Below are 22,719 nucleotides of genomic sequence, written 5' to 3' on the forward strand. Positions count from 1 at the left end.
CCTATCTGCATTCTAATTGACTGCCCTGTCAAACAGTTATTGAAGCAATTAAAGACTGCATACAAACTGCAAGATTGGTCTGACAACCTGTTAAATTGGAGATCTAACAGATGTGAGCGTTTCTATAATTTCCTGCACAGACTGAAGGCTGTTGGAAACTGTCGGATTGACTGCAGCCTTGTCAGTGCCTTGCTGCTGCCTGCTCTCAATTGCTTTCTAGACAGGAAGGAACACATCTCAAAAGAGCCGAATATGTTTACATATTATATTATATTATATTATATTATATTATATTATATTATATTATATTATATTATATTATATTATATTATATTATATTATATTATATTATATTATATTATATTATATTATATCAGGATGTTCCATTCTAATGATTGGTACACTCTAAAGGATTGCAGTCTCCACTTATGCTTTAACATATAAAGTATTAAGTGGACTCCAGGAGGAATAGTTGCTGTAATGAGGCACCTCATAACAATCTAAATAAACCAACTTTTTATAAGTCCAACCTCACTCAGGCCACAAGATGAAATTAAGTGATGAAGAGTGAATGAGATGCGGTTAAAGCCACATGTAAGTAGAATTCACGTCAACATCAAAGTCAGAATTACAGCTGGGGAAGCAGAGTTTTTTTCTCTGCTATATCTCACTTGGCACTAAAATTATAGAAGTACTGGCAGAAGCAAGTAAATATGGGTGCCTAATGTCAGCCAGAGTCTTTTGTTAAAGTTCATTAAATATGAAGTTTATTCAACTCTGCAGTAAAACAAGCATCACTTAAGATCATTATGCTGTAATCAAATGAGACTCCTGTCCAGAAGCTATTAATCAAGTTTTTATCAAACATTTTATAATATGATACTCTTTAAAGAGCTGTAGCTAACTCTTGTGTCTTTCTAATTTGATTTGTTAGTGGGTATATTTTTAGGGGGGACCATTCTCTAAGTGCAATAAAAAAAGAATGTTGTAAGACAGCTGGAATCTCCAGTAATGAGTCAAATGCAGCAGCGATGATGTAAATGCTCATAAGTCTTAAACATCTCCATGTCTGGTGACCACAGACTTGTTTATAAAGATGGACAAACCCTCCTACAAGTTTCCTCAGGAGTGATTTTAAAGCTGTGTGGTGGCTCCTGTTGTTGTCATCTTGGCAGTGCCTGACTCTTCCTAACTCCTGGCTAATCAAAATATTAGCAGAGGCGCTAGATGGTGCTAACAGAAAGTTCAGAGGATGACCAAAGTTATTTCAGCTCATGCAGATGGGCATATGACGGTTTTAATCTAATTTTACACTAATTTGTTTTGGTGATTAGAAGGACTGTATAACTTTTCACTGGTTAATATGATTGTGGCCAGGGGGGCATCGGTTAGAATGCACTCCAAGACAAGGTGTTCCTTTTTGCCCTTTATTTGTAACACAGGTAACACATATGCAAGTATTTGTATGTGTGTGGTTCTGAAACAATAAGTAAATAGAAAGAAGTAAATAATAAATGTGGAATATCACAATACTCTTTGACTCTACAATGCCATGACACTATAAATCCAAAGAAATCAAATCACATAGCCCAGCAGGCCCTCTGCAGCAACAAAGGAAAACTGAGTAAACATGCAACAGCAAGACCCAAACTATCATGATAAACTAAACAAAGAGCATATTCACCTACCTGTAATATGCACTCACACTGAAGAAAAGTGACAACCAACACACCAAATATATATGTGAAAAGTCTTAACAAATACTTGTGTCCAAATCTTCCACAAGCATGGAATGAGAGTGCTCCTCTGCACAACTGCAGAACATAGTAGCCTCTGATTGGCTAATGGCTTAATTATCTATTAAGCCGGCATGGTCCTGTCATCCTTCGTTACAAATCCATCCCGTAGTTGTTGAGAAATTTCACTTAAAAACCACAGACCACCCAAGTTTTAAGACTCAGGCTCTGGGAAAAGTGAATATCTATACAATGTTTAAGGCCAATCCTTTGTTAAGTTGTCAACATATTTTAACTGCACTACAGTGGTAGAGAGACAGATTGACTTTGCTATCCTTTATTTTGTCACACATAGCCAAAATTATCGGCACTGCTAATGTTAACCTTTGTCTGCAGATGTTAACCCGAGCAGTAAAACTAAATATGTCAATCAGCAAAATTCACATCAAACACTTCAGCTTCTTAAATTTGTTTACTTACATGTTTTGATTAAGGAAATATCTAACTTTGGATATGTGATTACCAGTATTTTCCATACAGATTATATTTCAGGTTCAGACATTACCACTAAGAAATAAGAAAGCCCACAAAGATGTTCAATTGCTCCTAACTTGCAAGTTTCAAGTTTGTGTGTCAAGAAGCTTCATCTAATGAAGGGGAAAGTATCTTTGAACTTCAGAGGTGCATGTAACGAGATGATTTAGTCAGACAGCTAGTTTGGAAGACAGTTTTGTTTTAGTGAGCAGCTCACACAAGTGAGTAAGTAAGTGAGTTATGTGACCCTTAGTATTTAAAAATCTGCAGTCGTTACTCACTTCGACACACTCTGAATAGAGCAGGAAGATGCACTCACTGTGGTCTGGAAGCTTCCGCTTGGTCGGTCTGCAGCTTCTCTCCTCCCTCCACCTCCATAGTGCAGTACACAATGCGGTTTGGAGCCACTGACTTCAGGCCCTGGACTTCCACAATCACAATCTGAAAACAGCAGCAGAAGGTTAAGACCAACTGGAACCTTTTCAAATCAGCTGCTATGTCTGAGCAACAAACCGAATTACTCAGTTTCAAAGGATATTTTCATGTTTATTTTTTGATTGCTGATGTGACATACTTACAGGTCTTTCTTTCTTTGTTTATTTCCTTGTTTCTTTCTTTCTTTCTTTCTTGACAAGGAAATGAAACTGCCCCATGTAGTACTTAAGATTGGTCACAAGACCAGCTTTTAAAGGTTTTGGCCTCATCTTGGAGACACTTAAACCAGGACTTATTGAGACAACAGGGAGAACGTCAAACTGTTATCAACTTTCAGAAAAGAAGGTGAGCCCACCTTCAGCCTCCCTTCTAAATGTTAACAAAAGTTTGATGTGGCCTAAACAAATGTAAGGTGAAGCCAGGATTACAGAATGTGCATCCAAAAGCAAGCAAGACTCTGTGTGATGTAAATTTTGTTCTCTCCAAAGCAGACATCCACTTCAGCCGAAAATCTTTATCTTTGCTAAGATTACACTACAACTGTAGTAGTGTGTATGCATAGAATATAGAGAAATACGAAATGGAGTCCTCCTAGTGGACTGCAATGGACTAGAAAAGTAGCTTAATAACAAGTATGTGTCCATGGTGTTCACAGCTGTCCATGTGCATGTCTGCAAAGGAGTATCATTAAGGCACTAGTAAAGCTATACAGGTAAGGCTCCCCCTAAGATATTTAACTACCTATAAATATATTGCATGTTTTCTCTAGTGTAATTCAATGCTTTGCACATTCCACATTCCACCATAACTGTCTGCAGTGTGGAATTTACATTGGTCTGGTCACTTGGTTTCATCCCCCCAAAGTCTTGTTTTTGTCTCACTAAATGCTCTTAATTTCATTTGTACTTGGATGAACTGTATTTGTAATGTGATGATCACAAACAAGTCTGGGAATGACTGTCAATCCAAGCAGGTAATAGACCTGACCCTGAATATGTTTTCTCCTATTTTATCATGGTATGTGATTATGTTGTGACCAGCGGCTGAGGAGCATCTGTTGTATTCATGAGAAAGGTAAAGCTCTACGATTTGAAGGACAGGCGCTATAATAAGTTTGCATTTTTTGTTTGAATCCTGGTCAGATCTCTGAACACGAGCCTGGTGTCGGAGGTCTGCTCTTCAGCTGATTGTTTTTCCTATAGCTCATCCACATTTCCACAGCAATTTGGTCTCAGTTTAGGTGATCCTGACTCACATGTAATGAATTCACACCCCAAATTCAGCAGTTGTTTGATCAGTGTATATATCCACACACATACAAACTGACCTCCAGAGTGAAGGACAGCACGACATCCGATTTGGACAAGATGTCTCCCTCATCTCCCATGTCCAGGAAGGAGTTGTTCATGGAGGAGCGTTTGAGCTTCTGTTTGAAATCTGGACCTCCTTTAGACACTGGCAGGCTCTCTAAGTTTGCCATCAGCAGGTTGACTGATGAACGCAGTTCCTCCACATACATGGCCTCCATGTCAGCAGAGATAAACTCTGGGTATCTCCTTTCCTGAGGCACACACAAAGTTACTGATGTGTTAGTCATTTTAACCTGCAGGAATTTGTGTTCTGTAACATGGTTTTAAGTCATTGAGGAAATAAATTCATGAGACTGAAAAAGAGTAGACTTTTATGTCTTAGTATGGCTTAACTGCACAGATTAGCGCAGGAGAAAAAAGTTTGAAACAGCCAAGAAAACCTGTTGTCAAAAATGGTGACCCTAAAAAAATGGTTGATGTTTTTTATATTATTAAGACATAATGTGTTTGCATTTTAGTGGCCGCTGATGAGAGATATACTTTTTATTTAGAAATTATGTGAACACCATAACAGAAATTCAAACAATAAAAATAGTGGTTCAATAAAGAGTAAAATACAGACTGAAGATTAAGCATTAGACAGTAAATAATGCCTTTCCAGGTTGGGCATTTCAATCTTCAGTAAAAAATAATACAAAGCAAATCCCCATAGGAAGCAGACCAAAAATAATCAAAATGAAAAATCTGTTTAACTATTACACTAGCACTAATAAAATGACAGGCTTTTGTTGTGTTTCTCACCCTGGCTATCTTCTCGGCCAGCTGTAACCTGCCGTCCAGCTCTCTGCGGATCTGAGCTGCCTGCTCGTCCACATTATCCAGCTGAGAGAAAAAACAAGAAGAGTGTCATCAATCAGCCAATCAGAGATCTGCAAAATCAATACACCAATCAAAAAGGTGAAGGAGAGACACAGTAGGAGAGGTGCTGGAGAGAAGTTGACTGTTGCATATTGATAAATCAATCAGCAGCTTAGGTGGCAACAGATGACAGTAATTAGCCAGCTAGAGTGTCGATCCGAGAGGTTTATCCACTTAATCAAGATGATTACAGGAGGTGACTCAAATAATTACAGATGAGAGAAGTTTGGTTCTGTTTGTTATACATGAATGTTATAAACAAACAATAATGTTACAAATAGCAGAATGCTACGAGTAAATCAATATGATATAAAGCTGCAGGTTGTTAAGTGATGAAGAAAATAGCACTCCTTTTGCTGCAGACACTTTTGAATGTCACGTGTCACTCCTTCACTCCATTTCCCAAGGTTATCTACAATTCTTTGATCTTTTGTTATGTGTTAGTCTGCCAGACCTCCCTCTTACCTTTTGTTGTTGCACCTTTGCCATTTGCAACTGTTTGCTAGACCGTTCATCTCTTACCTTTTGTTGCCTCTTTGTTGTCTTACCCTCTGCTACTAATTAGCAACCATATGCAAATTAACCACATTTCACCCTTGTAATTACATACGGTCTCAACCCTACCCTCTGATCATTCCTATAAACTGTGTACTATGAAAATGTTCTAGGTTGGCTTACCTTAACAGACTCGTGCTTTGTGTTGGTAAGCCCACCGTATGCTAAAATACTAATAAACGCCCCAGTACAGCAAACTTTGAAGGACTAAGAGTGAAATTTCTTCAACATAAGTTATACAGTCATGAAAAAAACATATTAGACCACCCTTGTTTTCTTCAATTTCTTGTTCATTTTAATGCCTGGTACAACTAAAGGTACATTTGTTTGGACAAATATAATGAAAACAACAAAAATAGCTCATAAGAGTTTCATTTAACAGCTGATATCTAACAATTTTCCATGATTTTCTTGATAATATCCAAAATCATTTAAGTTTTTACATCAATAGCTATGGTATTGTACTGTCAAAAACAGTGCTTTCAGGTTTTCCATGTCTGTTTTAGTCACGTGATACACACAGGAGTTAGTATTTGATTACATAACCATTGTTTTCGATGACTGCAGCCATGCATCTTGGCATGCTCTCTACCAGCTTCAGACATTGTTCTGCTATCACAGCAGCCCATTCCTGTTGCAGAACTTCAAGCAAATGTTTTTGGACTTGTGGTTCTCCATTTGGTGTTTGATGATTTTTCACAGGTTTTCAGTTGGATTTAGATCTGATGATTGAGCAGGCCAAGGCATGATTCAAATGTTCTGGTTCTCCATCCAGGCTTTAACTGACTTTGCCGTGTGGGAAGGGGCATTGTCTTGTTGGAAATTCCAGTCATTCCAGGCAGGAATGAGTTTTCCAGCTGATGGAAGAAGACTGTTTTCAAGAGTAGCCCTGTACATGACCTGGTTCATTCGCCCTTCACACAATTGCATTTGCCCTGTTCAACCCATACTGAAACAACCCTAGATTGTCACTTATCCGTCCCCATGTTTTACTGTAGGGGCAAGACAGTCTGGTTTGTAGGCTTCTCCAGGCTTCCTCTTAACCAGTAAGTTGGCTGGAGTGGGCATCAACTGAAAATAGGATTCATCACTGAGGAGAACCTTAGCCCAATCATCAACAGTCCAGTCCTTGTGATCCCCAGCAAAGAGTAACCAGGCTTTCATCTGCCTTTCGTTGATGAAGGGCTTCATCCGTGCCCTGTGTGACTTCAGACCAGCTTCAAGAAATTGGTTTTAAGTCCTTGTCCTTACCTAACAGGTCACATTTCTCAACAGTGCCCATTGCATTTATGAGGTCAGTGGAGGTCTGACGACGATTCCTGACACAGGAATAGATGAGTGCACCGTCATCTTGTGGGGTAGAAAGACGTTCCTTGTCACGACCAGCTAGAAATTTGGTAACACCATGTTTGGCTTGTTTTTTCTTGGTGTAATGAATGAAAATTATTTTTTTGGCCTTTTGTTGGTTTTATTTTATCGGTATGTAGAGAGGCATACAGGAAAGCAGGGAGAAGAATGTGGAGTAGGACCTGCAGCAAAGAGCCATGAGCTGGAATCGAACCCAGGCCACCGCATTGAGGACTATAGTTGCCCACTCAACCAGTTGAGCTGTCTGGACACCCAATGAATGACTGTCTTGGAGATCTTCAGTTTTTTTGTTACCTGTCTCTCACTCATGCCAATTTCCAGCAGTGCCAATATGGCTTCACAGAATTATTTTGTTTTAGGCATTATGTGAGAGCTGACAACTTCTGAGTTGTGCTATGGCTTGAATGTAAGAAAAAAAAATATTTTAGGCCTTTCATATGCAGTGCTGCTTATGACATGACTCTTATATACCTTAGGAATACAAATAAGCTTAAGCATGTCAAATAGGACATAACGTATTATGTAATTAGCTGCATATTGTGTGGTGTTCGCTGTAGTTTTCAGGTAATATACCTTTAGAGGTACCAGGCATTAAAATGAACAAGAAATTGAAGAAGAGTGGTCTATTTTTTTTTCCATGATTGTAGTTCCTCTGATGTCTACTATATCTAGCCTTACCAAAGGATTCAAGACCTTTTCAGATAGATAGATAGATAGATAGATAGATAGATAGATAGATAGAATCAAAACAAAGAAATTGAAGTGTGAAGATAATGGGGGAAAAACAAAACTTCTGTATCATATTTCTCAATAGTTAATTTTACTTTCAGCACTCAGGTCAGCTGCAGTAACTGCAACATTCTATGTTGCCGTGATTTCTGATCATCAATAACAAATGAACAAATGCTGCATTTCTGACAATGCCATATTTTTGATTTTTTTTTATTTTATTATCCCTTATTAATCCCACAAGGGGAAATTCTAATTTTTGCATATCTCCCCAATTGGGGGAGTCAGAGTGATGGGTCAGCCATGGTACAGCGCCCCCGGAGCAGGAAGGGTTAAGGGCCTTGCTCAAGGGCCCAATAGTGGCCGCATCGGGGCTTGAACCTCTGACCTTCTGATCATTAGTCCAGAGACTCAACCGTTGCGCCACCACTGCCCCATATGGGGAAATGAACAGCCTTGGTGGAGTACTGCGCTCTCTGAGTGCTTTTCTAGTTGTTCTTACCAACATGGCCTTAGAGGGACTGCAATACATTTCGCAGACATGTTCATCCAAAGCAAAGGAACTTACTTTTTTGTAAGCAATGTGGGATTTCAGTGTCTTCCTCAAGGACACTTTGGCATGAGGACACTAACACAACAGCTGACACATCTTTAAACCTGAGCTACAGCTGCCCCTAACTATGTGTACAGCTTTGGCACTAGGCTCGGTGATAAGAGAACTAAACAAACTTTTATTCTTCCTAGCTGATGTGTCATTGTCCTTTGTTTCTTCTTAGCTTTCAGCTGACTGGTTTATCAGACTCTCACCCAGCAGCTGTTCAATATCAAAATAAAATCAGAAATTTTCTGAGTTGCTCGATGTGGAACATTTGGTTGCCCTTAGTCGCCCTTGGTCTTATAAAACTCATGCTGACTGTCATCACCGCAGCTTCACTTTTACCTTCAGCTAGCAGCTCTGCTGTTTGAGAACTTCACACTGAGCACAAAAAATCGCCAAAATATGGGCTGTGAAACTTGGTGTCAGCGAACTCTAAGCAGAGATGAAAGCGAAGTAAAAACTGAGGTTTGCTTACTAGGCAGAAACTGCCGCCTTGTTTCACCAATCTACAATGAGTAGAAGCGTCTAAAATGAATAAGAGATAAAACAGCTCTGATGGGAACTGGCCTGAAGCCAAAGAGACAAGTGGAATCTTCCAAGCTGATAACAAAGAGAAAAGATAGGCTGTTTAATTTGAGTCAGTTTCAAAATGGATCCCAGAGAATGTGTCTCATTTACACAGATCTAAGCTTCCTTTAGTCATACCGAGGAGTTACTATGAGGTCTTACAGCTGGGGAGGAAAGCACTGAAGAGTAAAATTCAAGAACAACAGCTACAACTATAACTGAAGACATGTCAGTATGAGACCTTCTGCTTTAACAGTTTAACACCAAAATTATGCTTTTGTTGCCTTTTGTTTTAGGTGAATGGATTTTAGGCTCTCCGTTTTGTCTGTATGTGTGAGAACAAAAGATAAATACATTTTTAAAACTAAATGTATAGAAATCAAATCCTCTCCTGAAAACTTGGCTGCCTTCTCTTAGCAAGCAATAAGACCCCACAGTTTTAGATCTAAATCAGAAGCCACTGGATAGAAGAATACATCAACAAGATTATGAATCTGACAAGATATTTGACATAAGCTTTCTGTACCTAACAAGCGTTGATGATGGATTAGATTCAATATTTCAGTCTAACTAAAAACAGTGTTCAGGTTTTAGATCCAGCTGTAATTGTAGGATGTCTCCACCACACTGCCAGTGTGTCTTCTGACTAAAATGTAAATGTCAAAAACATTTTCATCAATTTTTAGTTTTGTTTGTGGTTTATGAAATGTGTGCTTACTGGGGTTTTAAAAGGGGAGAAATACTACAATCTTGATGCCTATTGTAGACTATTCATGAGGTAACTACCTTAAGCTTGGTCTGAACATCATGGAATCTATCCAGTGATCACTGCAACATTTTATCTAAAGTAGTCTGACTCACTGGATGTAGTGTGTGTGTATAAGCCTGCTATTTCTGCTGTGCATTTCATGCAAGATTCTTCTGCCCTACCACTATCTGCATGTTACCAAGGTAAAACCCCACAAACAGTAACCAGAACAATTCAATTTTTTTCGAAGATTTGCAGCAGGTCTGCCTGGGGTTGTTGGTGAATTAGCCAACTTAATCACAGCGCTAGCTGCATGAAAATATTCTGCTATAACAGCTCCCTCTTCACTGCTTTTCGGAGACTCCATCCTGACTTAGCTCCATCCAAAACTACAAAAAAGCCCCTTTACTAGAATGATAATAAGCTGCAACCAGATCATTCTCCAGTATTGACACAACACTGTTTACATAGGTCTGCCTATTGGACATGAAACTTAAGGCAACAAGTGTCAACTTCATGGTCTGTGGTGACACTTTAAACTCACTTTACTCCATTTCACATTCATCAGTCCACCAAACCATACTGAGGCATTTTGATATCATGTTCATATTATTACTGCAACTTGCAAAAAAACAGAGTAAAAGAAGCAAAGCAAACAATGTTCAAGGTTTTCTTGGTAGGGCGGTGCTGACAGGACCAGGTTTGTTCTGCCATTATGGCTGAATCACCAACAATAATACAACACATGCATTTCTACAACAGAGGCCTGTAACACTGTTAAACTGCTTCAAACCAAACTTCAAAGAGTTGGTAGCAGAAGACCCATCCCAGAAAGATTCTTCAATCTCCAAACTATTCTGGTTCCTGAGCTGCAAGGAGTGTTGACCTTGTCTAATGTTTCACCCTGTTGGAAAATATCCTCATACTGGCAGTTATCGACCACAGCCTTCTTCATTCTTCTCTTTATAGTTTCTGACAATACTGAAGGGATTCTTTGGAGTTGTCATATGAGGACAAAGTAAAGAAAAAAACTTATCCTTCAAGTTTGTGTTGTGTCAAGTTCAGTCAGGTAAACCCTTAAAAAGAAAAAGGTTTCCTGTTTTTAGGATTATTCCAGTGAGGGTCAGTATCACTGAACACCTTTCTTAATGTCAGAAAGTGTTTAGAACAAGATACTACACTTGAGGCTGAAAACATTTGCAAATTAGCATTAAACACAAAGCCTGGGTGAAGCTGATGGTTATGAATCCGAAATTTTTAAAGTTCTAGTTTCAAACTGTTGAGTGTACAAGATGAAAGTTTTCAGCATCAAAGTTACTGTTATTCCTGTCAAGGGTAAGGTGAATAGCTGCATCAAATATCATGGCAATTTATCAATAATTGTTCAAACATTTCATTTAAGGCAAGAAATGCCGACCTCATTGTGTCGTCCAAACGAAAAGTGAGGACAACAACAAAGTCTATAGGATCCATTCTTTGGGGACCATGAGTGTCTGAAAACAGTTACACTGCAATCCCAACAGTTATTGAGATGTTCTCAGTATGGACCGGTGATGAACTAGTGAAACCCAAACTGAACAACCAATAAATCAACACTGCCATTTGCAGAGCCAAGTGGCTAACATGGCTAAAAAGGGCAGTACTGGTAACTAGCTTTGGACTCTTTCAATTTCAATTTCATTCTAACAATTTGTATTTTCTTATAGAACATAAAACTAGTTTGAAATCTAGCCTCAGTATTTTGGTACATGAGATGGACAAATGACAGTTTGTCTAGTTGAAATTTTTTATGTTAAATATTACTACTCCCCCTTCATGTCACCACTTTCTGTTGGCTCTGACATCCAGCTGCACTAATTGCTAAGAGATGGAGATTTGTTCATTGAAGAGCTGTCATTTTTTTCTGCCTAATTTCTTCCTGCTGACAATGTTCAGTCTGGCAAAATTAATGTTAAACGTAGCTGTGCTGATCTGCATGCAGACTGCTGAGGTTCAGACATCCAGAGAAGAAAAATGACACCCATGTTCAGTCATTGTGCACTCATTACTGATGGGGTCTGGTGATCACCATACAAATTAACTCAACATTGTGAGGAAGAAACTGGAATTAATTTTCTGACTGATGAAGGTCAAACCAACATGCACATATAAAAATATGTGGGTATTATATTTGTTCTACAGTGCACTTAATCCTCTGTATGTCTTTACCTCCTGTAAAGAACTCTTGACATACTCCTAACCAGCTTCATGAGGTCATCACTTAGAGCTTTTCCAAGAGTCTTAAAGGAGTTCCCATATAAGCTGAGCATTTGTTGGCTGGTTTTCCTTCACTCTGCAGTTAAACTCACCCTAAAGCATCTCATCGGGGGTTTATGTTGGTGATTATGGAGGCCAAGTCATCTAATGCAGCACTTCATCACCCTGATTCTCAGTCAAAACAGCCTTTGAGAGAGTTCTGGCTCATTGTTCTGTCAGTGCATACCAGACAGGAAGATGTGTTGCTTTGAAATCTGAATTAATCTCCAGCCATGTCTACAACAAAGTCCCCACCACACCGTTGGCTCCTTGTGCATGCTTCACACATGCAGATACTAGCCATTTACTTTCTTTGCACTCTCAGCACGAGGCATTTTTGTTCTTCCATTCCTGGAACAATCCTCAGGATAGTCTCACTCATTAACAAAGCGGAAATTCCACCAGTTAATTTTTGACAAGGCTCACCAATTAATTGAAAAGTGTTTCAGGTGACGACCTCATGCAAAGGGCTGCAGAGTAGCTAGGTGGTCAGCCCTTTGCCTTGCAGCTAGAAGATCCCTGGTTCATGTCCCGCCCTTCCCAGGATCTTTCTACATAGAGTTTGCATGTTCTCCCTGTGCATGCGTGGGTTTTCTCCAGGTACTCCGACTTCCTCCCACAGTCCAAAAACATGCTGAGGTTAATTTGTGATTCTAAATTGTCTGTAGGTGTGAATGTGAATGTGATTGTTTGTCTCTATGTGTAGCCCTGTGATAGACTGGTGACCTGTCCAAGGTGTCCCCTGCCTTCACCCTAAGTCAGCTGGGATAGACTCCAGCCTCCACATGACCCTAATGAGGATTAAGCAGTGTAAGGATAATGGATGGACGGATGGACCTCATGCAACAATGGCTATTCACAGGAATCTAACATTTAAATATATATTTTTCTTTGTACACACTTTTTTCCTTTCTACACAATGCCCCATGTTTATTTCAGAACTTGATGTCTTCAGTTTTGTTTTACACTGTAGTAAACAGTAATAAAGAAAATTGTTGAATGAAGAGGCTTGTCCAAACTTTTGACTGATACTGTTTTATCAGTAACAATAATTTGCTTCTTTTTATTTGGTTGTTTAATTTGGACCATTTTGCTTTGTTTTGAGAATTTTTTTTTTGTTTTCTTTTTGTTTTTGTTTCAGCTTCAGAAAGTATGTAGTTTTGAAAAGTAATATTAAAAAAAACTCAATAATGAACCACTTTTTCAGTTCATTTACCATTGTATTTGAAAGAAGGCAAAAAAGTGTCAGAGTGTCTTGGATATGGATGCAAGGATGCAAGGGTAACTGGTGTCTCAGTAACTTAGTCTTTGTCTGCTGACATTTTGTTTTTTGTGGGAAATCTTGAAGATTTGCAAAACTTTCACTGATGTTACATTTCAGCATTAGGTACTTGGCATTTCCATCAGCCTTTTGTGTCTTTGCCTTATCTGGTGTTACTTTTCTACTTTACAATGTTTAAAATGTCGATTACAACAGTTTCTATGAGACTGTAAACATGGAGAAGTCATTTCTATCACGTGCATTTGACTTCTTGAGAACAGTCTATTTGTAGAGACGCAGCATTTAATACATCAAATTCAAAGTTTCTAATAATTAACACTCGCAAACACACAAGATCACAGTGCATGCTAATTTTGTTACCACAACTTCTATTACCTGCTCTTTGTTGGCAGCCTTTCTAATTCTAAAGAAATTCAAAGTTTCTGCAATATGTTAATGTGTTGAAAAGACTGAAATCTGATATCAAATTGTTAGGCAATTACTGAAAAAAATAAAACTGTTATTCCTCTGCCAAGGAACGTGGTGGAGTTATGTGATGATCTGCGCTGGTTTGTCTGTCTGTTCACATCATTACTCAAAAGCGGACTTACGGATTTCAATCAAATTTTCAGGGAAGGTCAGAAATGTCACAAGGACCAAGTGATAAGATTTTGGCAGTGATGCAGCTTAGTCTGAATCTATGGATTTGTCAAAGATTTTTGGATTTTTGCAAGACAGTGGCACAGCATCACTAACTATGACAACAAGTGAACACGTCAGCTGCCTTTGACGATCACATGATTGCGACCCTACTATAAGTCGACTGCTGCGGACTATAATACAAGGAACAACTGATTAAATTTTGGGGGTGTTTTCGAGTCCCAACAATTTCTGCTGCCCGCTACATATTTAGGTCACATGATTTGGTATCTGTACATAATGTACACATGCATAACACACGCCTGTGCTCAGCGCAAGGTCATTTTGTTGGTGGGTACATCTACACTGAATGGCCACATTCTATGTTGTCATGATTTCTGATGATCAATAACTAATCAACAAATACCGCATTCCTAAAAAAATATGTTGCAATTCTGACAATGCCACATTGTCGGAAATGCAATATGGGGGAATGAACCGCCTTGGTGGAGTACTGTGCTCTCTGAATGCTTTTGTAGTTGCAATCAAACACCTGTAACCAAGGTCACCTCCCAGTCAGAAGATATAAATATAGTGTAAAGAGTAAAGAAAAAAAGACTTAAATGTCACCAAGGAAAACGGGATTAAACATCTTTGGTGTTTGTGGATTAAAACTAATGTATATTGTTGTCAAAACTAAAATCAAATCAACACCAGGTGCCAAATTCTAATTTTACCAATGTAATGGAAAGTCTAAAGTGTGGAGAAAGATAGGAACAAGGACTGAGATTTCCCACTCCATCAGTGAAACAAATAGGTCATGTCAGGGCCTGGATATGAATGGAACTGTTTTACTGTGGCATGTTGCTGGTGGAACAGACGATGATGATGAAAATCTAGTGTGGTTGTGAACAAAGCAATTTCCCCAGTCTGACTGGCTGGACATTCATCCTGCAACTAGAAGATGACCCCCAACACTCATCTGTGACAGAAACTGGAAGGTCTCAGACAGGCCAAGTCAATCATCAGATTTAAATCCTACTGAGTGAGCAGAGAAAACTCTATAACAAGAAAAAGCTTTTTTAAAGAGGATACTAGACTTTCAGCTCTGTCAATCAGTTAGACTTGGTGTCATCAGTGTCATCATCCCCCTCCTGCGGCCACGGAGGTTGGCTACAGTCCCATGGATCTTAAATTTTTGAACAATATGTGCAACTGTAGTCACAGGAACATCAAGCTGTTTGGAGATGGTCTTATAGCCTTTACCTTTAACATGCTTGTCTATAATTTTGTTACTAATCTCCTGAGACAACTCTCTCCTTCGCTTCCTCTGGTCCATGTTTAGTGTGGTACACACCATGTCACCAAACAGCACAGTGACTACTTGTAACCCTATAGATAGGCCGACTGACTGATTACAAGTTTGTAGGCACCTGTGATGCTAATTAGAGGACAGACCTTGATTGAACATGTCCCTATGGTCACATTATTTTCAGTCTTTTCTAGGGGTACCGTCATTTTTGTCCAGGCCTGTTTCTAAGTTTATTTTTTAAAACAATTCTGTTGAACCACGGTTCAAAAGCAATGTCTGATTTTCATTGTTTAATTTTCACAGAATTTTAATTTATTATTACTTTTGTCAGATTCAAGTTATTTCTGTGACCATTGTGGGTTTTTCTTTCATTAACCGAGGGGTACCAACAATTTTATCCATGAGTGTACAAGGGTGATACAGAAAAGTGCAAATGAACAGAATGTGAAAATGAGAATGTGCTTAGATCTGCAATGATATAAATAGGTACAGATAAGTTTACAGATGTCATGAATAACATTTAGAATGTAAGGTGTCCAGTATGTACAGTGGTTTAGTCAGCAGGCAGAATGATAAAGTCTTTTTGTGAACTGCCATACACAGACATATCGAAGAGGCTTATTGCTGTGGGGGGGAATGACCTCCTGTAATGTTCCTGGGGTTGTGTCGGTCCGTTGCTGAAGCTGCTTCAGAAGCATGTGGTTGCATACATTGAAGGACCTGAGCCTCCTGAGGAAGTAGAGCCTGCTCAGTCCCTTCTTGTAGACAGCCTCTGTGTTTGTGAACCACTCAAGCTTGCACATGCTGCATGCAACAATATCTACTTTGTACAGGGTAGCAGAGGTACATACTGAAAGTAGTTAGAAAAAGTATGCAATGTAAACTGTGGGACGAGTTTCACAAAGACATGAGGCTTAATGTGACCGTTCCACCTCTTGGCATGACAACAAGCTTTATCATGTACATTTACATTGTAAATGTATCACATTGCCTTCTACACTTCCTGTATTGAGCTGAACAGGAGCATTGAATGCAACCCACATCTCAATGATAGAGTGAGAGACTTTCACATGTAAATAAGCACCTGTTACATCCAAGCCCTTATCAAATGAGTTCACAGAATGTTGACTAAGGCCATCAGCATCAGTAAAACTCTCTGTACTTCTGAGTGAGTAAACCAGAGTTTCAAATAAGTAGCAATGTTCCCTTGCTGGCACACCGGTAGTGTTGCATTTAACATCAACTATTAATGACTGGTTTGTCATAGCTGAAGAGTGGAGCAACAAAGAACTGTAGCAAGTTAAAGGACTACAGTCTAAATACAAGAAGGGGTCAGTGTCGAGGCATACACCAAAAGCACATGGCAACCATTTTTATGTAATTCTTCTCACTGCAAAATGAAAACAATTCTTCTGGTAAAACTGTATTTTTTTCCACCTAAAAGGAAGTTTTTCTTGCCACTGTCACCTTAGGGCTTGCTCTGGGGGTTCTGGCATATGGGTTCTGTAAAGCATCTTGAGACAATCTGAATTGTAATTGGTGTTATATAAATAAAATTGAATTGAACTGAATTAACCTTAATTCCATCTTAAAATTGCAGTGTGCTGACATGGTCTAAGAAACACACATCCAGATTTCATATGTAACAAACGGGAAACAAAACTGAAGAGCTTGCTACTGCTGCTGCTGAGAGCAGAGCTGCAGCCTGGAGCTCAAGGTAATTTATTGGAGTTTCATCTACCTGCATCTTGGAGCTAATGAGAGATGACACACTGAGGGAGCCAAAACACAAATCAATGGACCCTCTTCACAACAAGTGCAACCCAAGAGACAGTGAGTCCTGCCACACCTAAAATACCATTTGCTGTCTTAAAAAGAGCAACCAGTGGATTAAAAAGTGACAAAAAAAAGTGAGTGAAATGTGTGAGCAAGCTTCCATTTGTGTCAAGTTGGAAGGGAAACTGTGCTGATTTAGATCACAGGAAAATGTAAAGGCATGTGTTGAAACAGCAGGTATCATTCAAGTTCGTTTTAATATACAGTGACCAAAAAAAGTTTACGGACACCCTTAAAATGTTAATCAATCTCAAATATTATCTTGAAATATTTGTGGAAAATCTTTTTTGTGTTTCAAAAGGTGTGGCTGCATTAGACAGACACAAATAAATGCAAATTATATCTTTTGTTTATTGTTTACAAGAAACAAAAATAAATTGTTGACAGTTTCAATATGCCAGTTCTCAACATTTTCGGTATCAAAGTCAACAAATAACAGAGAATGTGTTCAAAATTGAACAAAAAATAAATAAACCATCACATCATCCAATTAATATATAGTAGTCCTGCCATTAGCACACAGTAGAGCTCTAATCCTGGCTGGCATGTTCCCCACGAGCTTTTCACACTGTTGAGGGGTAATCTTGTCCCATTCTTCTTGAATTACTGCTTTTAATTCTTCTAACTTCTGTGGTTTACACTTTTAAACAGATCTTACGATAATCCACCACAGGTTTTCAATGGGGCTCATGTCCAGGGATTGAGCTGGACACTCTAAGACCTGGATACTGTGCTCCTGCAGCCAAGTTCTACTGGGTCTGCATGTGTGGCCAGGGGCATCATCTTGTTGAAACATCCAGTTTTGACTTCAACGGAACAGTGCACGTACAGAAGGACATATGGCTTTCAAGAATGGCACACTACTTGGCAGAGTTCAAGCTAAAGATAATGCTTCGCCTGGGCTACCCTCACATTAGCAGGAGGAATATAAAGCTGGAAACTGGACTCATCTGACCACAGAACCTTCTTCCAGCTCCTAGCTGTCCAGTTCCTGTGTGCTTAGGCCAAACGACGCCGGGCTAACCTCTGTCTCTCATTGATGAGAGGCTTCTTGACAGCCCTGTAGGACTGTAACCCATGATCTAAACATATGCCATGTACAGTCCAGTTGGAACACTGGACACCAGTTTGGTTTGACCACTGCTGCTGAAGCTCCTGTGATATCATTCAGCAGTTTTCCCTGCACATGCAGAAGAAACTCTTGAACGTCCAGATCTTGGTTTGTCTTCGAAGCTATTGATTCATCTTTATTTCTGCAGAGTGTATCCAACTGCTGATGAACTGCATCTGCACTTCCTATCTGGGGGCAGCTGTACCCTTCCAGGCTGAGAATCTGTATCTTCAGGTGTGTTTACTGAGTTAGGTTCCTTGTTTTAGCCATTTTGTCTCTGGAGAACTTTCAAATGTGCTGGCTTTATATAAACACGACAAGTACGGCAACAAAAACTGTGTCTTTTAATAAAAACCACGACCTTCATTAGTAGATCACTGGTACCAAAATGACCCAACACTCAAAATTTCTTGTGTATTTTTATGGAACCAGGGGCTGCACAGTGGTGTAGTGGTTAGCACTTTGGCCTTGCAGCGAGAAGATCCCTGGTTCGCGTCCCGGCTTTCCCGGGATCTTTCTGCATGGAGTTTGCATGTTCTCCCTGTGCATGCGTGGGTTTTCTCCGGGTACTCCGGCTTCCTCCTACAGTCCAAAAATATGCTGAGGTTAATTGATCATTCTAAATTGCCCGTAGGTGTGAATGTGAGAGTGATTGTTTGTCTCTGTATGTGGCCCTGCGACAGACTGGCGACCTGTCCAGGGTGTCCCCTGCCTTCGCCCGAGTCAGCTGGGATAGGCTCCAGCCCCCCCGCGACCCTAGTGAGGATTAAGTGGTGTATAGATAATGGATGAATGGATGGATGGATTTTTATGGAACCAATCGATTTTAAGTTTTTAATGGCTTTTTAAGGATTTGTTTAGTATTTTGGCGGTGACTGTACTAAAAGAAATTGCACTTGAAGACCAAAGATTGATTCTTAATGCAATATTTCACAAATACATGGGGTGCCCAAAAAACCTTTTTCCACTACTGTAGATTAAAAACACTACATTGCCAAAAGTATTCGCTCACCTGCCTTGACTCGCATATGAACGTAAGTGACATTCCATTCCTAATCCATAGGGTTCAATATGACGTCGGTCCACCCTTTGCAGCTATAACAGCTTCAACTCTTCTGGGAAGGCTGTCCACAAGGTTTAGGAGTGTGTTTATGGGAATTTTTGACCATTCTTCCAGAAGTGCATTTGTGAGGTCACACACTGATGGTGGACCAGAAGGTCTGGCTCTCAGTCTCCACTCTAATTCATCCCAAAGGTGTTCTATCAGGTTGAGGTCAGGACTCTGTGCAGGCCAGCCAAGTTCATCCACACCAGACTCTGTCATCCATGTCTTTATGGACCTTGCTTTGTGCACTGGTGCACAGTCATGTTGGAAGAGGAAGGGGCAGCTCCAAACTGTTCCCACAAAGTTGGGAGCATGGAATTGTCCAAAATGTCTTGGTATGCTGAAGCATTCAGAGTTCCTTTCACTGGAACTAAGGGGCCAAGCCCAGCTCCTGAAAAACAACCCCACACTATAATCCCCCCTCCACCAAACTTTACACTTGGCACAATGCAGTCCGACAAGTATCATTCTGGCAACCACCAAACCCAGACTCATCCATCAGATTGCCAGATGGAGAAGCGTGATTCGTCACTCCAGAGAACGCGTCTAGAGTCCAGTGACAGCGTGCTTTACACCACTGCATCCCACGCTTTGCATTGCACTTGGTGATGTATGGCTTGGATGCAGCTGCTCGGCCATGGAAACCCATTCCATGAAGCTCTCTGCTGAAGCACTGTTCTTACTTAGTTTACGTGGCCTACCACTTCCTGACTGAGTTGCTGTCATTCCCACACACTTCCACTTTCTTATAATACAGCTGACAGTTGACTGTGGAATATTTAGAAGGGAGGAAATATCACGACTGGATTTGTTGCACAGGTGGCATCCTATAACAGTTCCACGCTGGAATTCACTGAGCTCCTGAGAGCGACCCATTCTTTCACAAATGCTTGTAAAAGCAGTCTGCATGCCTAGGTGATTGATTTTATACACTTGTGGCCATGGAAGTGATTGGAACACCTGATTCTGATTATTTGGATGGGTGAGCGAATACTTTTGGCAATATAGTGTATGTCCCCAAAATAAATGGTGTGGGAATTGACCCAGCATTATCTAGCACCATGTCTCTCAGTTCTGTAGAACACAGAAAAGTTTAGTAATCATTACATTTGAACCAAAATGACAAAAACTATAACAAAAAAGAAATGCTAAATAAAAGTGGTGAAGCTATTTACATTTCTGTATTTGCCTAAATAGTTCTTCATAAAACAACTTCTAATTCTCCCCACTAATGTCTGCATGATAAAGTCTGATTGCATGTTGTTTCTAACAGCAATGCTCCCTGGGACTCCCTGTAGTTGACTTTTCTCCTAAAGTTGTTAGAAACGGGACAGTCATGTCTGTCAATTTCCAATCATCATAGCAGTGCTGAAATAAAGTACTGGAGATGACTGAAGCAGTGTGAAATCAGATGAAACATCACTTTTTTTGAAGTCATAGGGAAAACCTCAATGAATAGAAATGAGTGTGGAACATACTGTACCTATCGTCAGATGCTTCATTGTCTCTGTGTTGAGAGCATAGACAGCCTCAAAGTTAAAAAAATAAAAAACTTGAATGTTTAACAGCCCCTCTTATTACAAACTGAACAACGTGCTGTGCTCAAACAAAGACAATCTCAGAGTAATCATTTGACAAAGAGATGAAAGACAGACAGACAAAAGACACAATTACATCCTATCATCAGTTACAGCAAGAAGCAAATGTAGGATGGAAGGGGAAAACAAGATAGGAAGATATGGTCCAAAAAGCAGAGACTGAGAGAAACATAAAGCAAGAAAAAAGCTAAAAGATAAAAGCGAAGAGCTTGCTGTCAGTGTTGAGGGCAGAGCTGCAGCCTGGAGCTCCAGGTAATTTATTGAAGTTTCATCTACCTGCCTCTCGGAACTAATGAGAGATCACACACTGAGGCAGCTAAAACACAGATCAATGGACCATCTCAACAACAAGTGGGACCCAGTGTTTGGCTAAAACATCTGTCAACAAGAAAAGCACTCAGAGAGTGTAGTACTATGGCTGCTCAGTCATCGTATGATTTCCAACAGATGGAATCTTTAAGCAATTTGTGGTCTGTCGATTTGTTGTAGAATTGCAATTATGTGATTGTCAGCAGGCAGCTGATGATCACTTCACTTGTCATAGTTACAGTGACGCCGTGACGCTATCTCGAAATGATACAGAAATCTTTAAAAAATCCGTGGATCCAGACAATAAGCCGCATCACTGCCAAAATCTAATTCATTCATCCTTGTGTCATTTCTGACATTCCCTGAAAATTTCATCCAATTCCATTTGCCCGTTTTTGAGGAATGTTGCTAACAGACAAACAGACAGACAGACAGACAGACAGACAGACAGACAGACAAAACAATGTCGATCATCACAGCTCTGCCGCGTTGCCTGGCAGAGTAATAAAAGAACAAAAAGAGCTGAAACCATGGAGAGTGCTGGACAATATCTGTGCTTCTCCAAATTTTTGTGTCCCCTTTAAGAGGCCAAAAATATTCAGGACCCTGCATAGCTCCTTTAATTTATATCCATCAAGCAAAATAGACTTTTACTTATATTTTTACCCCAGTCATCAAGGACCCTCTGCATGTTTTGTACCAGCTGTTGTCTATCAGCTATAGAAAGCTGGGCTAACACTGACTAAATTTTATTCACCATGTACAATTGTGTGTTTTAACCAGCATTCAGGGAGCCAGAAACTATGACTTCTGTGTTCACACTGAAAAGTTTAGCTGACAGACAACCTCTGCAAGTACACTTAGGATTTGTCCTTGCAATCCAACTTTGTGTTTTTCATGTACTTTCATGGCAGTTTGCAACTAATGCTTATAAGAAACCATTGACCAACTGTCTTATAGCTAATGATGAACAGTCTGTTGTTGGTACACACCACTATTATTTTATTGCCCAGGCCCAGGAGATCGGATATAAAGTGTTCACAAAATACTTCACCTTTGTTTTGTTTGCTTTGTTTTTGATATTAACTGGTTATTAAATCTAAAATGTGTCTCAAACCTTTAACTTTTGCTGAAAACCTACGACAAAATAAATACTGGTTTCTTGCTAAAATTTTGCCAAAACCTTTAACTTTTGCTGAAAATTTACTATAAAATAAACACTGGTTTCTTGCTAAAATCTTTTTTTAATTTAATTCATTAAAATTACAGAGAAGAATAGCAATTGCTATATGAGTCGCTATGATATATATATATATATATATATATATATATATATATATATATATTAAAAAAAAATTATAGTATATAGTATATTATATAGTGCTGCATAGTTGTGGTGATGAATAGATGTTTGAATCATGACAAGTATTATGCCGTGATAAGTACAAACACCAGATAAATGTGAGGTCAGCATTCAGTTAAACATCAAGATATATGACAAAAAGTGACAGAGTGCATGAAAGCAGTCAAATGAGATTAAAATCAGACAAGCATTTAGTTTCAAGAAAGAGGAAAATTACTGTATCATCTACATACAGGATGCAATAAATAATTAGAAGCTAAAATATCTTGAAAAAAGAAGGCAGATTTTCCAATTCATTGAGAATAATTTGAACGTATAATCAGGACAATAGATGTAAAAAAACATGCACACATAGAGGACTGTCACTGCTGTTTATCCTCAGAGATCATCTG

General features: G+C 39.3%; 1 protein-coding gene across 8 annotated transcripts in view; it reads right to left on the reverse strand.

The window, feature by feature from the left end:
- cadps2 (Ca++-dependent secretion activator 2) overlaps positions 1-22,719 on the reverse strand; it is a 388,988-nt gene that overhangs the window by 202,601 nt on the left and 163,668 nt on the right. For all 8 annotated transcript variants that reach the window (XM_055006857.1, XM_055006836.1, XM_055006847.1 and 5 more), the window contains exons 4-6: positions 4,817-4,897; positions 4,033-4,266; positions 2,590-2,711 (exon numbers count right to left, since the gene is read on the reverse strand). In XM_055006857.1, the coding sequence (XP_054862832.1) occupies positions 2,590-2,711; positions 4,033-4,266; positions 4,817-4,897 (437 nt within the window). The remainder of the gene's footprint in view (positions 1-2,589; positions 2,712-4,032; positions 4,267-4,816; positions 4,898-22,719) is intronic.

This window comes from Amphiprion ocellaris, chromosome 3, assembly GCF_022539595.1.
Source record: "Amphiprion ocellaris isolate individual 3 ecotype Okinawa chromosome 3, ASM2253959v1, whole genome shotgun sequence".
Lineage (NCBI taxonomy): Eukaryota > Metazoa > Chordata > Actinopteri > Pomacentridae > Amphiprion > Amphiprion ocellaris.